The 15,308-nt window shown below is 34.9% G+C and overlaps 1 protein-coding gene across 7 annotated transcripts in view; it reads right to left on the reverse strand.

Annotated features, from left to right (window-relative positions):
• The window catches only part of CPEB2 (cytoplasmic polyadenylation element binding protein 2), a 55,038-nt gene that overhangs the window by 26,044 nt on the left and 13,686 nt on the right, over positions 1 to 15,308 (reverse strand). For all 7 annotated transcript variants that reach the window (XM_051798436.1, XM_051798430.1, XM_051798434.1 and 4 more), the window contains 2 exons: positions 13,294 to 13,384; positions 4,381 to 4,431 (listed from right to left, as the gene is read on the reverse strand). In XM_051798436.1, the coding sequence (XP_051654396.1) occupies positions 4,381 to 4,431; positions 13,294 to 13,384 (142 nt within the window). The remainder of the gene's footprint in view (positions 1 to 4,380; positions 4,432 to 13,293; positions 13,385 to 15,308) is intronic.

Here is a 15,308-nt window from a genome sequence, read left to right on the forward strand (position 1 = left end):
TAAAAGAGTAGATGCTGCTGTGTTTTATATACGTGGAAATTGCAACAGTGTACCAAAGTTATCTGTGTATTCCTTAAAAAACAGTGAAATCAGAGAAAACAGAAAAAAACTGTACTTGATGTTGCCACATCATTTACTTTACTTGCATGGCAAACCTTCTATAAAATTTATCTGTCTTGCCCATTTAGATTGCAAACTAGTCTGGACAGGGATTTTCTGCAATTTCACATCTAGAAAAATACAGTATTTCTGTATTTAAATAACTTGAACAATGTTTTACACCTTACAGAACATGCACTCTTACAGAGCATGGGGTCTGTGAAATATACATATGATATAAATTAAATTATCAGTTTAGCTATAGAAATAGTTTATAAGTATGTATTTAACATATGCACAACTGGTGCATATGTTTATAGATAAATAATTGCAAGGAAGACAGCCCTTTTGGAGAAGGCCAGACACTGCAGGCAAATAACTGATTTACAACAACAGAAAAGGAGAGATTAAACTTCTTTCCTTAACTTGTCCAAAGAATAAGTCATACGGAACTTATTTATCTTTTAGCATAAAAAGCTGGATATTTTGATTAGCGAATAACCTGGAAAAATTTCAAAGAAGTGAGAAAGCACAACAGACAGTTTTATTCTAGAAAATATAAATTAGGCAAGACTTGCAAGAAGTATAATGATGTCCAATACAAAATGAAATCCAGTAACACTAGAACCTTCCAAAATCAAGAGTGCTGTATATATAACATTCCCTGGCAGCTAAAACCTTTTGTTTGTATATCCCTGAAGTTGCATACCAGTGCAGCCTAAACCTGTCAGAAAAATTAATATCCCCCCTTTCTGCAATGTAAATCAGCTCAGAGACAGTAATATGATACAAAAGTAAATAAGTTTTTTGTGCACTTATCTAACATTGAGACAATATAAATGAACATTATGTGAGCAATGCTATCACAAAGATAGCAAATGTATTGTTTTATTTTACTCAGACATATTTCAAATATATATCACAGCTCAGATATATGCATATTTAAATAACTCAAGTGAACGACTGAGTTGAATTAAAAATATGTTGTATAACAGGAAAAACTACTAGCAAACTTCCTATAAAGATAACTCTGAAATTTATGATAGAAAGATAAAATGCTATTTATTGCTAACAGTCCTGACAGTGTTCAATTGGTGACAGGGATGTAATGAAGCCTTTTCATTAATACTTGTCATTTAAAGAAATCCATAAACAATTAGAGCAATAATTTCCCAAGAGTCTAGACTAAAGGAAGTAGGTGCCTAATTCCCATTTCATTATTTTGGATTTGGGTGCTCAAGTTCTATCTAGATTTCTTTAGAAGTAACACCTTCATATTTTAAGTCTGAAAGACATCATTATGGCCATTCAGGCCTGGCATGCCTAAAAGACTACAGCAACTCATTTAGCAATTCCTGTATAACAAGTTTATTAATTTCTGTTTGAAGTAAAACAGCTTTTTTCTTAGAAGCACAACCATCTATATCTCTAAGAAGTCTAAACTAAGCAAATGGCGAATTATGTTTCCATAGCCATGAAAAAAATTCAGTGCATTAAAACTATAAAACCTGTAATGGGACAAAACACCCTACACCCCAGTAAATTGGACTCTTGTATTATTATTTTCTCCAGAAAGGTTCTCTCTAAACTGACAAGATGTACTCAGGTAAACCCATTCTTAAGTATCTTTTTTTGATTTTTGAGAGAGAGTCATTAAAAATGCATTCCTTTTTTTACAGCTTAAGCCGAAAGAGAGATATAATTATAATATATATAATTTATTAAAACACATAAGTCAGATTTTCTTTGGTTCATTTCATTAATTTAAATAATGAAAACTGTAAATATTAATATTAGCAACAGTTCAGTAAGTACACTTCAAATGAGTTGGAAAAGATCCATCATTTAAGAAGAGGAAAAACTACCTAAAAATAAATTTTATCTAGAAGTGCTTAGTCTTAAAAGGACTAAGGAATTTCAGCCTGGCTCATGTCAGAACCTTACTGGGATACAGAGATACCAGTTCACTAAAATCAATTCAACCAAAATCCAGTGAGGGTCATGATCTAGTGTTATGTGTTAGTGCACACAGAGATGGGCCCATGATCCTTAAATATATTTGTGCTTTGCTTTCATGAAGGTCTGGTATTCCTGCTCCTCCTTGTAGCTATTACAGTACTTACTGAGAAAGTAAGGGACAAATGTGAGTCTTTGGATTACCAAATCTCCTTTTCCCTATTCTCCCTCCAAGGCACCAGGTACAGGGATAGAGGGAAATGTTAATTTGAACCCACTTCAGAAGAGAAGGAAGCCAAAGACTACAAGTTCATTGACAAGTGTTCAAGCTGTAATTCTCATTACTGCACATTTGGAGGAAGCCCCTCAATTCCTGCTAAGAAAGAAAGGTTGTGCAGAGTCTGAGCAGCTGGGGCTTCCCAAAAGCTGTTCTCAGTGCTGCTGTTCTCGAGCTGTAAAGGAGCTGCAGTTCAGACACTTCAACCTGAAGGAGCTCTGAACCATGTACGTGACTGCACTGGCCTGCATTGACGGCTACATCAGACTCCAGTTACATGGTAGAGAGTTTAGGTGTCTAAACCAAGGCCCTGAATTAAATTCCAAATGGCACATATAAAAATTAGGTATGGCAGTACCTTTTAGATACTCGAATTGCTATTTTTATCTCATCTGCTGAAGGCTGAAAATAATACTACAGCTTTTAAAGAGAGCAGCAGTCACCCTGAGTCCTACCTTTCAAAGTACAATAGAAACCACACCAGCATTAAAAGCAAGATATTCTTCAGTGCATATTCTAGCTCTGTGGTAAGATTTTAGGGTAGACTGGTACCACTGAGATGCATTTTTCCCCTGTTCATGATAATAACAAACCCCTTTTTCCCTAGATATTCCACAGGGTAACAATGTGCTTTTTTAGCTTGCAAAACTCTAAAAAGAGAAGCTCATCATTCTAAGTATTAATAAAAGGAATTAAAATTATATTAGTTTCTTACACCCATTGTATTGAAATATTTCAGTTTCTCTTAATACCTTCCCATCTAACACTTCATTATAAACCAGCAGATAATGACAGTTGCACATATATTGCCTGAACAAGCCAGTTTGCAGAAAAAGTCTTAAAGCTGCAGTTAAATACAGAAAGTTAAATTTTGCAAATGTTGTAATATTCAGGGTACACAAATCAGGATTATGGTCTGTGTGGGCTAAACACTGATCTTATTTCAGTAGTGAAGTAGCTATTTTTTCTTTTCAGGATACTCCATTATCTTAAGTTAACTATTCAATAGCAAAGGACTTACTTCAAATGTCAATTGTGCACTATTTTTCTTTAGTGGGTATAAAGTTAAACCTGAATTTCCTTAAAATTTAAAACATTTACTCAGTGTTACACAAGGGAAAATAGATTTTTCTTTTTTTTTTTTTTACATTTTATATCCATTTGAACAAGTGTAAATGACTATGCAGAAGGGTTAAGGCAATTTACATAGAGGGGTTTTTTTTTGTTTGTTTTAATCTCAAACCTAAAGAAGTATTCTGACTGCATTTTTTAATACTGAGATCTTTACCTCACTATTGTTTAGACCCATCAAGTCAATGACAAAAGTGTACTTCCTTTGTGTACAACAGCTTCCACGTTTTCTAAGCTAGAGAAGCTGTGGCACTACAGCTCTAATTTTTCCCAGTGTAGAAAACATTTGTGTGCAAAACCCCTGATTTATTATTGACTTAGATGGATTACCAAGCTCTGCTTCCTTCTTTAGGTTTGAACAAAGGCTAAAGTTCATGCCTTCACTGAGTAGCAGATGTTCATGAAGTTTGACCTACTGTGAGAAGAACGTGAACGTGAACTCTAACTTCAGCATATTTCACAGTCAGACACGTGCTTGACGAAGCCACTTCCAAGAACCCCAACAAAAATAAAATGTTATTTCACAGGAGTCTAATACAAAGTGCCTTGTTCACTCTTTATTTACCCAAGACAGAAAAAAACGCACGTTTCTGGCTTTCTTATTTTTCTAATTCCCATTTCAGAAAAATAGATTTCCAACAGCTCTTCAGGGAATGTATCACTGGTTTGCTTGACAACAAAAAAGAATAGTGCATCATTACGAGCATTTCAGATTTCCAATAAGCTAGATATAATGAAAGGTTGCTGCAAGATTAGCTCTTGCCATTCAACTCTGAAAAATGGTAACAGTCCCACCAGTGTTGAAGACTAGAGGCAAGTAATTCAATAACAGAATATAATAGTATAATTTTATACCAACATGTCAGATTTAAGCTAAGCTACAGATAATTAGAAACTGTTATAAGATTAGCACTTACCATTTAACATCAGAAGATTGTCAGTCCCCGGATGCGGATAACTCAAGCGACCTTAAAAGAAAACAAAAACCAAAGGACACAACAAATGCAGAGGTTTTCACTATTATGCTAGAAAAAATAATGAAAAAAATCACAGCTTAGAATTGAGATCTAAACACTATTTCCAGTTTGCCTAAGGGAAATAAAGAGCTAATATTTAACTCCAAGCACATTAACCAACAATACCCTTGACCCAAGTTAAAGCTGACAAGAACAGACTTCTTAACCTTAATTCTCTGGTCATAAGATCTGCAGTGTGCTTTGGGATCAGCTCCAATAGGATAAAGCCACTTTTTGTTTCATGACACCCAGAAATAGTGCTGACTGCTTTAGTCTCCTCTTTCACAGTGACTGTGAATAACTGTACTATGCACATTGCTTAACAGAGTAGCATTTCTACACTTTAGTGCTTCTCCACTGAATCAATTTCAGAAAAATCATGTTAATAGCAATTAAGGCCTTAAAATTTTATTAACTGTTTTATGACTGCATCTTGGTGTATTTTGTATAACCCTCGTGTGTAATATTTTTCAGTAAATCTAGTAAAACTAGATTTAAAAAACCTCGTTTATCTACAGAGTCAAAAAAAATTAAAGAATATGATAGATAACATTTCCAGCATTTTGAGCTGAATAAAAATTACATGAAAATCTTATATCCTGACATCAGAATTTTTCAACAACTGCATTTTACTACATTGGTGGCATGCTGTACCTCAGTAGTTAATTGAATGGTTTAAAATGCACAGCTGAGATGTCTGTTCACTACAAATTCCTTTTTATTAAAGGAGACTTTCTGTTTACAGGAAGTAGCGAACATACCAGTAGTGCACACTGACCTAGAGAGACATTTACAATAGCTGCTGTGTTTGGAAGAACTGCGTTTTAATGTGCAGAAAACTACATTGCCATCTATCTCGCTATTCAAACATACTTGCTTGCTTATAATCTGAAGCATATATATAAAAATACTGTGACTTAAACGTTTGAGTATTTTGGAGGAAATGAGAATGCTTGTGGAGGCATAAAGAAGAATCCAGTCGGGAAGCAATGGGCGTTTAGAACTCACACAGGTTTCAAAGGTAATATATATGCAGATGGTTTGCAAGAAAAAGAACCCAGAGTGGAAAGAAAAGAAAATCAAATCAACAATGTATATATTAAGGTTGTCTAGCAATTCCTATCATAGACTGTTTTTCCTCTACTGTTGGTAAACCCATGAGCTTAGCAGCAAACTAGAAATTTCTTGAAATAGCAGTTCAAAGTCCCAGGGGACACCTCTGAGGCTAAAAAAAAAAAAACATTTTTGTTGAAAATTTGTAAATAATAGGGTTTAAGTTTTGCTATTCTCCTTTAAAAAACCAACATGGTAATTTTTTTTGTCAAAAAAAAAAAAATCAATTCGAAAAAATACACATTGTGAGCTCTTAAACTTAAAACTTCAAATTAATAAAACTAAGATGATTTTGGGAAATTTTGGCCAGCCTTGTTATTTACAGGCATTGTGGCAAAAAAACCTTTATACAGCTATGTACTATTTCTCTTCCTAGATTTCATTACTGTAAGACTGGACGGTATCAGAACACTTGAAGATTAGGTACAAACTATTTGCTGTGGAATTTGGAAGTGCAGAGAAAGCACTGAAATGCTAGGGCATGCTCCTGGCAAAAGGCAGATGCATGCTACCTAAAAGGACACTCTGCTGTCTTTTTTAACTTCTACAGAATCTTTGAGTAGGCTCAAGCAAGACAATAAACAAAAATCTTTGTAGGAACCTCTGTTTTCATATTTCTTGTCTTCAGGATGTCTAGTTTTAATACACAAGCCATTTTTTCTGTCATATTGTACATTTACAGCTACATCTAATGCTTCTTGGAACTATAAAAATTCTGCCCTTCTAGCAATGTATGTTGTTAAAATGGGAAAGAACTGGGAAAAAGGCATCCTTAAATTGCAATCTGGGAGCTGCCACTGGTTTGTTCAGTCTGGTATATAATAAGTCACTTGGCTATACTCCTTAGTTCTTTGGTCTATAAAGGCTAATACTCATTTGTCTAACAGCAAGGATTTCACCAAATCACACTGTCATGTTCCTATTTGGTGCTGCAGAAATACCTGCAACACTAAGAGCTCTTTCTTGCAAAGCAGAATGCTGCATCAAAAATAACAAAAGAAATTGTGAGACATTTATCTTAAATCTTCTCGAGTCTGTGGTGACAGCCTTTCTCCCTGTCTGTACACAATCATCTTCTTTTCGTATTCAGCAAGAGACAAAATATAAATTTTTTTCTTCTGTAATTACTACATAAAGGGAGGTCAGATTTAAGGCCTAGCAGGAGAGAGAAGCCCACTAGTGTTAATACCTGGAGAGGAAAACTTCTAAAAAGATAGAAAAATCTAGGTTTACAACTCTGGTTTTGCATTCTGCTGTTTTTTTCCCCCCTTATAGCTTCACAAATAAACTGCATCTGAAACACAGATGCCAAGCTGAAATAATGAAGCACTTCTCTGTAAGTGGCAGGGAGAGAGTGCACCAGGGAGCTGGGCCCACCACTGCAGCATAAAACCCATTCTTGCTGTGAGGGAGATGAATTGCTAACTCAGATAATGAATGACTGGAAGGTTAGAAAGGAAAATGAGTAACACAGTATTCAGTATATGTACTGTTGTACTGACACGTCTAAGTCGCATTTATGTGGTTATTTCAATGAAATTACACTTTATATTATTGCATTCTGATGAACTTAACATCTGGTCTTCAACTTACAATTTTAAAAACATTTTTAACACAGAATGTTTCCTTTTTCAAAATACAATCACTGCTGTTTGGCACATTAATTTAGGTTCTTATCCCTCAGATTATTCTGCTGAAGCAAAACACAGTGTTTTCTGGAGTGTCCATCTGAATTTCAAGATGTACATAAATTCAGAACACTTCATACATGGAACTGGGTTCAGAGTCAGTTTTACATAGAGCTCAATCACACTATTTTTAACAGATTATTCTAGTTAAATGGACATTTACTATATTCAATCTCACTTAAAATATCAGTCTATGAAATATAGAAGATGGGAGCACCATCTTACAACAATTTACTTTGCTTCTATCTCGTACATATTTCTAGCTGGCTATTTTTATTGTATGTCATTTGATGCATTAAAAAAAAGATACCATTTCAAGAACAAGGCACAAATCCTATCTAATCCCATTCTACTTCAATGTCAGTAATCTAGAATCGTAAAAACCATTCAATGATATTCCAGAAGTTCCAGTGGCCTCCACTTGCTTTAAAAAAGTTTTAATAATAAAGACATTTTCCTTGTTTAAAATTAACTACTAATTAGAAAATATCTAATATTTAAATAAGACTTATTCAACTTATTCCATTTCTGAGAAATGAAAAGTAATCAATTCACTATCTGTCTACAGATTCTGTCTACAGCATCCAAAATTTGTAATGTGCTATCTAGAACAAATACAATGCCTAATATTACCATTTGGTACCATAAAGATCATCATGTTACTAAAATTTTCTTTGTGCAAACCTGAACTTGCAACTCCATCATGTTACTGCTAATTAACAATTCTCAAATATAATGTCTAAATTCAAACCAGTATTGCTAAGGAGAAGAAGGTAGGTTTGACATTCTGATGCAACTAGAGTTCTTTTAAATTTAGCCCCCTCTTCCTTATCTAAATGTAATTAATGTTAACAGAACTGCCAGGTGTGTATTTCTCACAAGGCAATCTTCTGTAAGGACAAAAAAAATAAGATACTTGCAAATAAATTTTGGTGGGCCAGTTTATCCAGTAAATCCAATTAAAAGTCTTACTAATCCAAACCATGAGGAAAGAGTAACAAACTTAGTTTAAGCTCCATTTCTGTCATCTCATTTCACTAATACAGGCAATGGAAATTTAAATTTTTGTAAACTTTTCAGCATAGAGATGTAGTTGTGCTTAATTCTCATTCTAAGGCAAATTCACATATTTTAGAGATGCATATTTTCTACTCCTATTTAACTAAATTGTTGGAGGAATCCCCTATATATTAAAACATTTGGGACAGATATAAGTATGATGACTGCTTTGAACATTGCTGACTCACAGATTCACAAGTGCCATGTCTACTCCCCTCCTTTAAAACAAAAAAAAAAGTCTTAACTGGTTGTATGAAGAGACTGGGAATCACAAATTCCTTTCCTGACTTCCTTTTTTTCCAGAGATCCCCTGACTAGAAGAGAAAAAGCTTCCAAGTTAAGCTTTTCCAAGTAACAGTGAATGGCTGAGGATCACAGCAGTTTCAGAAAGCAGTTTTTGGAATCAGCGTAGTTAAGACAACAGCACAAAGCCGTGTTTGGACAACACCTAGTTACAGAAAGTCTAGCTGTTACATTTTCCAACAACTGTGTATGAATTATGCAAGTCATAATGAGGCCAAATGGGTTGTCTTTGATAGTCCATCTATTTAGACAATTCAGTCTGTCAGTCTTAAATATATTCTTCTATCAGAAAAGGTTTCTATGGCAGAAAGAAGAAACAATCTCTATGTACAATTTCAAAAGCCTTTTATATGGCTAAGAGTGAATTTTTTCCTTCATGTTTTTTTTTATCCTCAGAAACTATTTTCTGAGGACAATTTGAATTACTCTAGGAATAAACTGTGCAGCTTGAAACCTTAGAGTTCCATAACGTAAAATATAAAACAAATGTCTTTGTAAAAAGGTTTCCATATGCAAAAAAAGAGAACGCTCTCTACTGTGTTGCTGAGTCACTAATGCCTTTTTTTTTTACTTCACTGAGCATGCACCAGCAGATTGCTTTTGAAAGAACAATGTCTAACAGCTGAAAAACTCAACTAAACAAGCTGAAAGGGAAAATAAACCCAGGAAAGTGCAAGGCAGACTTCTAAGTGCAGCGAATTATTTTTCCCACAGATATGAAAAATAATACCATTCTATTTTATTTATTAACAGCTATACAAAAAATATGTTTGTGTAACTCTGCTAAATTTTTTTTTTTGACCCTCATGAAAAAAACCAAAAAAAATTCAACAAAAATAATATTCCTTCTTGGTACTAGTATAGTATAGCTAGTATAGCTATGGCTAATTCAAATTCAGTATTATCTTACATCTAGCATGCAAAAATGTAAGAATCACAGACTATTCTGAATTGGAAGGGACCCACAAGGATCAAGCCCAACTCACAAGTGAACGGCCCATACAGGATTGAAGCCACAACCCTGGCGTTCGTAGCACTGTGCTCTGACCAACTGAGCTAATCCCAGGGTCAGTCGGTCAGGACACAGAAATTAATTGTAAGTGAAGTACAGTATGGATACTCTTGCATTCCAAAAGATAAGCCCTTAAATTACATTGAAAATGCCATAGTCCTTACTAGAAAGATGTTTAAAACAGTAAATAAAAAATTCCACTAAATCAACTCAATACTGTTAGATACTGCCTACAAAATATAACCACAACTTCTAAGCTTTCTCCATAATCTGTTTTAGCCCAAATGCATTGACTTTCCTGTTTCTTCACATCAAGGTGCATTGGTATTTGGGGGAGGAGTAGGGGAAAAAAATGCAAGTACACAAGTGGTATGTCTGAAGAATTATACTAGCAATATTGTTTTTCAGGCTATCAGTACTCAAAATTGTTTTAAGGGCCATTAGAAGAATAAAAAGGGTATTTAAGAACAACACTATAAAAATGAATTAATTTAACTTCAGTTTATATTCCTTTGGAATGGTTAAGATCTAGTTATGAAAAGTGTTTCAAGAAAGCTGCATGGGAGAGATTAGTTTTAATATGATCAGTATTTCTGCTACAATGATTAGTTAAGTCAAACATCTACTCCCTATTACCCTACCTTGAAAATATCTTACTGAAAGCTAAAAATTACTTTTCTTTTGATCATGTCTGTTGTAATGACTAAACTTTGTCTAAGTGAAGCCAAAACTATGCATCTATAAACAATTTTTTGGCAGGCATAAACTTAGTTTTCAGTGAATCATATTTGAGACAAAGTTTTTCCAAGTTCATGAAAGCAAAAGTGGTGAAATTTGACTTCCTTCTAAAATGGATCTTGACATGCAAAACTGTAGCTAGTACACGGGGTGTCTGTTATGCATTGTGCAAAATCTGAGACAAGATGCTTAGTCATACTCCAGATATTGTAAGCAGTTAAATCTGAAACACGTGCTTAAAATTCCAGGGACTTTCACTTTACTGCTGTGATCAGATATAAAAGATGCATTGTTTTAGTGTGCTCCTATTTACTTGAAAACTTGTCATAAAAATATTCTCAACTTACAAAATACTCTTCAGTGACAACAAAGTATGTTATATATTAATAAGAACAACAAATAAGTAATAATATTCTTAATCCTGTGCATTATGCAAGCAAATATGCTGGGTTCTTAAGTAAATGTTAGATTTTCTGTGGTGAAAAGAAAAACCACAGAGACTGATGATACAACCAAATTAGTGTTTTATGGTTGACAGAAAAAAAATTAAAGTTGCTCAGAAATTACAGAAATGCCAACTAATGGTGATTGAACAGAGAGTAGAGAAGAACTAAAAGGTTCTTCTAGCATGAGATCTCTTCTTCCCATTTTCAGTCCATAACGAACATTTCTCATCCTTAGTGTTAATAACATAGCTGTTTCAGCTGAAATTACTTCCACCGAGAAAAAATATCTTATTCAATCAATTTAAATAACAGCACACAATTACTCTATTTAAATTCAGTTGGCGTGTGCATTGTTCTCTGGCACTCAAACAGAAAAATGGGTTTCCTTTGAATTCATCACTATCTATGGCTTCCATCTGTTCTAGCTCAAACATAAAACTTAGCAGAATTTTCACTGCAAGAGGATGATGGTGAAACTGGTAAAAAACCCAAATCTCTTAACTGTAGACTGACACCCTATACTCATGTCCCTAGAAAGCACAGACGGAAACTACTGAGTGTTTCAAAGTGCCTATGTATGAACCAAATTCACTTTAAAATCTTAAAGCTTTGTCTTGTCTTATTCTCCACAGAAAACTGTTATTGGAAATACATCATTTTCATCCGCTGCATCATAACAAAATATGAAGAGATGAATAAAATTAAAAGTTCTTTTTTTCTGCGCTCACTGTGCCTCTGAAAGCCCTTCTGCATTACAAAGCCAAAATGAAAACAGCAAGATGACAGGGGGAACAGAGCAACCATTTCCATTTGTCATGTCAGCATGCACAGAAAGAAGAAATAACAGACTGGTTTTCAGGCCTGTGAGAGGTGCCAATGATAGTTCACTGCAACAGATCTGCATTCTCTAACTTTATTCCTAACAGTAGCTTTCACACAACCAAAGAAATATTAGTCACCACCTGAGTGCAGCAAACAGAAGCAACAATGCTTTGGAACAGGGATGGTACATGTAGCCATCTCATCTTTGATGAGATACACATGCTTTTAGTCCACAGCAATTACCACTGGGGCCAGCTGTTCACTGTTTGAAACCCCTTGTGTTAATAATGTTTAGCTAATATGTAGAACAGATAAACTGAATTTAATAATGGACTTAAAATTACAAATTTGCTAAAACTGGAATTAAATCTCTGTAGGCAGTAAGAAACAGGACATCAGATTTAAGAACACTTACGAAAATTTAATTTCAGCTTCCACTTTAAGGTGGAGGAAATTTAACTGCCCAAGTATATGCTACATACTTACAGATGCTTTCTAGAGATTTTCAGCTTGGGAAAAAACTCTAAACTTTTGGCTGAATATTGTAAATCTTTAGATACTATTACATGCTACCTGAATACTACAGGTCATACAATTGATTACACAGATCTTAATAGAACTATGAGCAGATTCTGGCAAGGTGTCCTTTAAATTAGAGAACACAGGCCCTTATGTACTAATGCAACATATATTAAGTCTAGAAGCCTCTAGTGAATAGAGAATGGATGGGAGTAAATAATCATGCAAAAAAGAAATAAATAATTTTTGATTATTTTTTCAGTTGCTTCAATCTGGAGATTTAATTTCTACAAAGCAAGCCTGAAGTCCTGGATAATTCTGAAGTTAGATTGTGTTAAGTCTAATTAGAACACCACAAATGAAGTAACATTTGATCAGGCCAAATAAAATGGCTTGGGTTCCCTGCCCCGCAATTCAACAGTAAACAGCACCAGAGAAAGTGGGGAAAAACAGAATTCACACAAGTGAATAAATGTACAGGGAACAGAGGAGTTAAAATTGAAGCCCACATATGCTAGTTGCATGCTTACTGCTGTGGCCAAGTGACTTAACAGAGCCCAAAGCAGCAAGAAGAACCAGCAATCTAAAGCCAAGTGTATTGCTAGACTTCTTCAGATTGGATGCATTATCCTTCAGGAGCTTTGAAAAAAATATTTGAAAGGACAAAACCTGATTTCATCAATAGACTTAATTTTCTTTCCAGATTCCACTGCAGAGAAATGGAAAATTAACTGGCTAACACTGGTAGTGGTTTGATTCCCCTCCCACACTCTCTTGGCTACCTCTAACAGAATACTGTGTCTTCATAAATTGAGGCAGAATTTTCTACAGCAATCAAGAAAACTTCAAATAAAACAAACTAGAAATTTCTTGGGGAAAGGACGGAAGGATGGAGGGAGAAATGAGAAAAAAACTATGAAGACAGTAAAACTTGTTTTAAACAACTATAAACCAATGTCTTCATTAAAATACAGCTTAAGATTAGCTTTTCATGCGTGAGAAAATAATTCATTTGCTATTTTAATATGAACGTAGAATCGAAATTAGCAATTAATATTAATTCAAATATGCAGAATGGATGACCCTTTTTTCTTTATTTAGCATAATAACATACCTTTAAGTGGATCATGCTCTGCTCTCATAATGTCAATAAGGGAGTTTTCCAAAGAGTGCATATTCAGACTATCATACATTCTATTTCGATCCTAAAAGAAAACAGAATTGTTAATACTGGAATACAAATTCTGTAGTTTTTAACAAGAAACTTGAAAGGAAAACAAAGGTTCCTTCCAAAGGCTGTACACTCAGACACTCTGGATATGGACAGTGACACCAAGTAAGATCTGATACTATTAACAGTAAGTTTAACAGCATCCAAATATAAAACTAGAGATGCAGTGTGCAGAACTCTGCTGCGTATGCACTTTCACAGCCTGTGATTGCCTGTTTCCTTCAGAACTGCTTGAATCAGTTCTAGTGATCCACAGCAGTTATGCATTAGGCTGATTAATGAAGGAGACTAATGCCTTTAAGAGCTCAATTTCATTTCATGCACACGTTAAATAGTAAGTAAGGTAGGGAACTACGAGACAAGGACAGTCACCTCACATAAAAGAAAGCACTTTCCTGGTGCTTGGTTAAGTGCCTGGCATGGGCCCACAGCCCCTGCTGAGACTGAGCTTCAGGGTGATTTAGTTGAGATGCTTTGCATACAAAGACTTGAGTTACAAATGGTCAGCACTAAATGGCTAAAGGATGGAAAATTAAAGCTAAACTACAAAGAAGAAATGTCACAAAGCCTACTAACAGATATTCAGTTTTACAGAGGACAATTTTTTTTGCACATAAACATGAAGTTACCATACTGTCTTACAAACATTTTCACTGAAGGTAATAAAATTTATTACCAATAAAATGAACCATAAAGGTTTTCCATGATTTTGTTTACCTATGACACTTTCTCCCATGTTTTCCAATAAACAGAAACAGAAGAAAGAGGACTAAGTCCTTTAGTCTTTCTGGGATACCTTCAGAAACTGAAAATACTTTGTGTAAAACCATAATCTCTTCCTACTTGCAAGGCTTCTGGTTAGACTGTACTGCACTTAATGAACTTAAGGACTATAATCATGCCTTGGTTTTACTGTTGTCTTCTGTATGCACTGTAATAATTCCAAAGAGTAGTATGAACTACACCACACACATCCCATGACTGTTAAAACTCCCTAAAGACACAGCCATCCACTTAGTATGTATATAATGGACACAGAAGGTATCTGATCCACATTCACTGACTTTCCATGACAGTTCAGCAGAACATAAGACTCATTTCAAACTACATCCCTCAGAAAGCAGGTATTCTTTACATTGGAGGAGTAAAAACTCAAGCTTTGAAATAGAGGTCTTCCATGAGTCAGAAACTGTGACTTATGATCAGCTTTGCAAGACAAGCCCTGACGAAATTTACATTTTACTTTCATCTTTCTTAGAGAGTTCAATGTTGGCATGAAGAGGGAGAAGCCTTTTTTTCCAGCTCTCTCTCCCTCAAACAACTATAAAGAGTAATGGTTTCCTGTTGGGTAAGCAATCTGTTACAGTCATTTGATCAGACTCTTTACTTTCTTTCTGGAAGCCCTTAGACAATTTTAACAATAAATTAAAAAAGTAGGTTTCTGTTGTCTCCTGCCACATCCCAGATCAAATGCCAGTGACACTTTGTTAGGTGAACTTCAACCTGTTTTGAGTGCCAACAAGTCACCAGCACTATTTTAGTTCACAACAGCCTCTACTTTGGGACTGGTTGGTTTTCATTCAGTTCTCTAGCTGTCCTGAGAAGCATTAGAATGAAACTGAAGTGACTAATCTGCTTCCATGCCCTTACAGGTTTGTTTCTGGATAGGACAATGAAAAGAACCTGCTTACCACTGCAAACCTCCTTTCTATAGAAGGTGTGAGCAGTGGCAGAGCTGGATCTGTTCCCTACTGTCCCCTAACGTTCAAAAGGTATCTCATCAGGGTTTTCAATGAAGTCTTACATTCAGCTTAAGGCAGTACTTGGTAAGTAGTAAGTGCTCTTGCAAAATACAATGCTAAGTAAACAGAAAACATGCTTTGCTACCTCTGTAGCTG

This window comes from Manacus candei, unplaced genomic scaffold (genome assembly GCF_025592945.1).
Source record: "Manacus candei isolate 608988 ecotype Guabito, Panama unplaced genomic scaffold, ASM2559294v1 h1tg000048l, whole genome shotgun sequence".
Lineage (NCBI taxonomy): Eukaryota > Metazoa > Chordata > Aves > Passeriformes > Pipridae > Manacus > Manacus candei.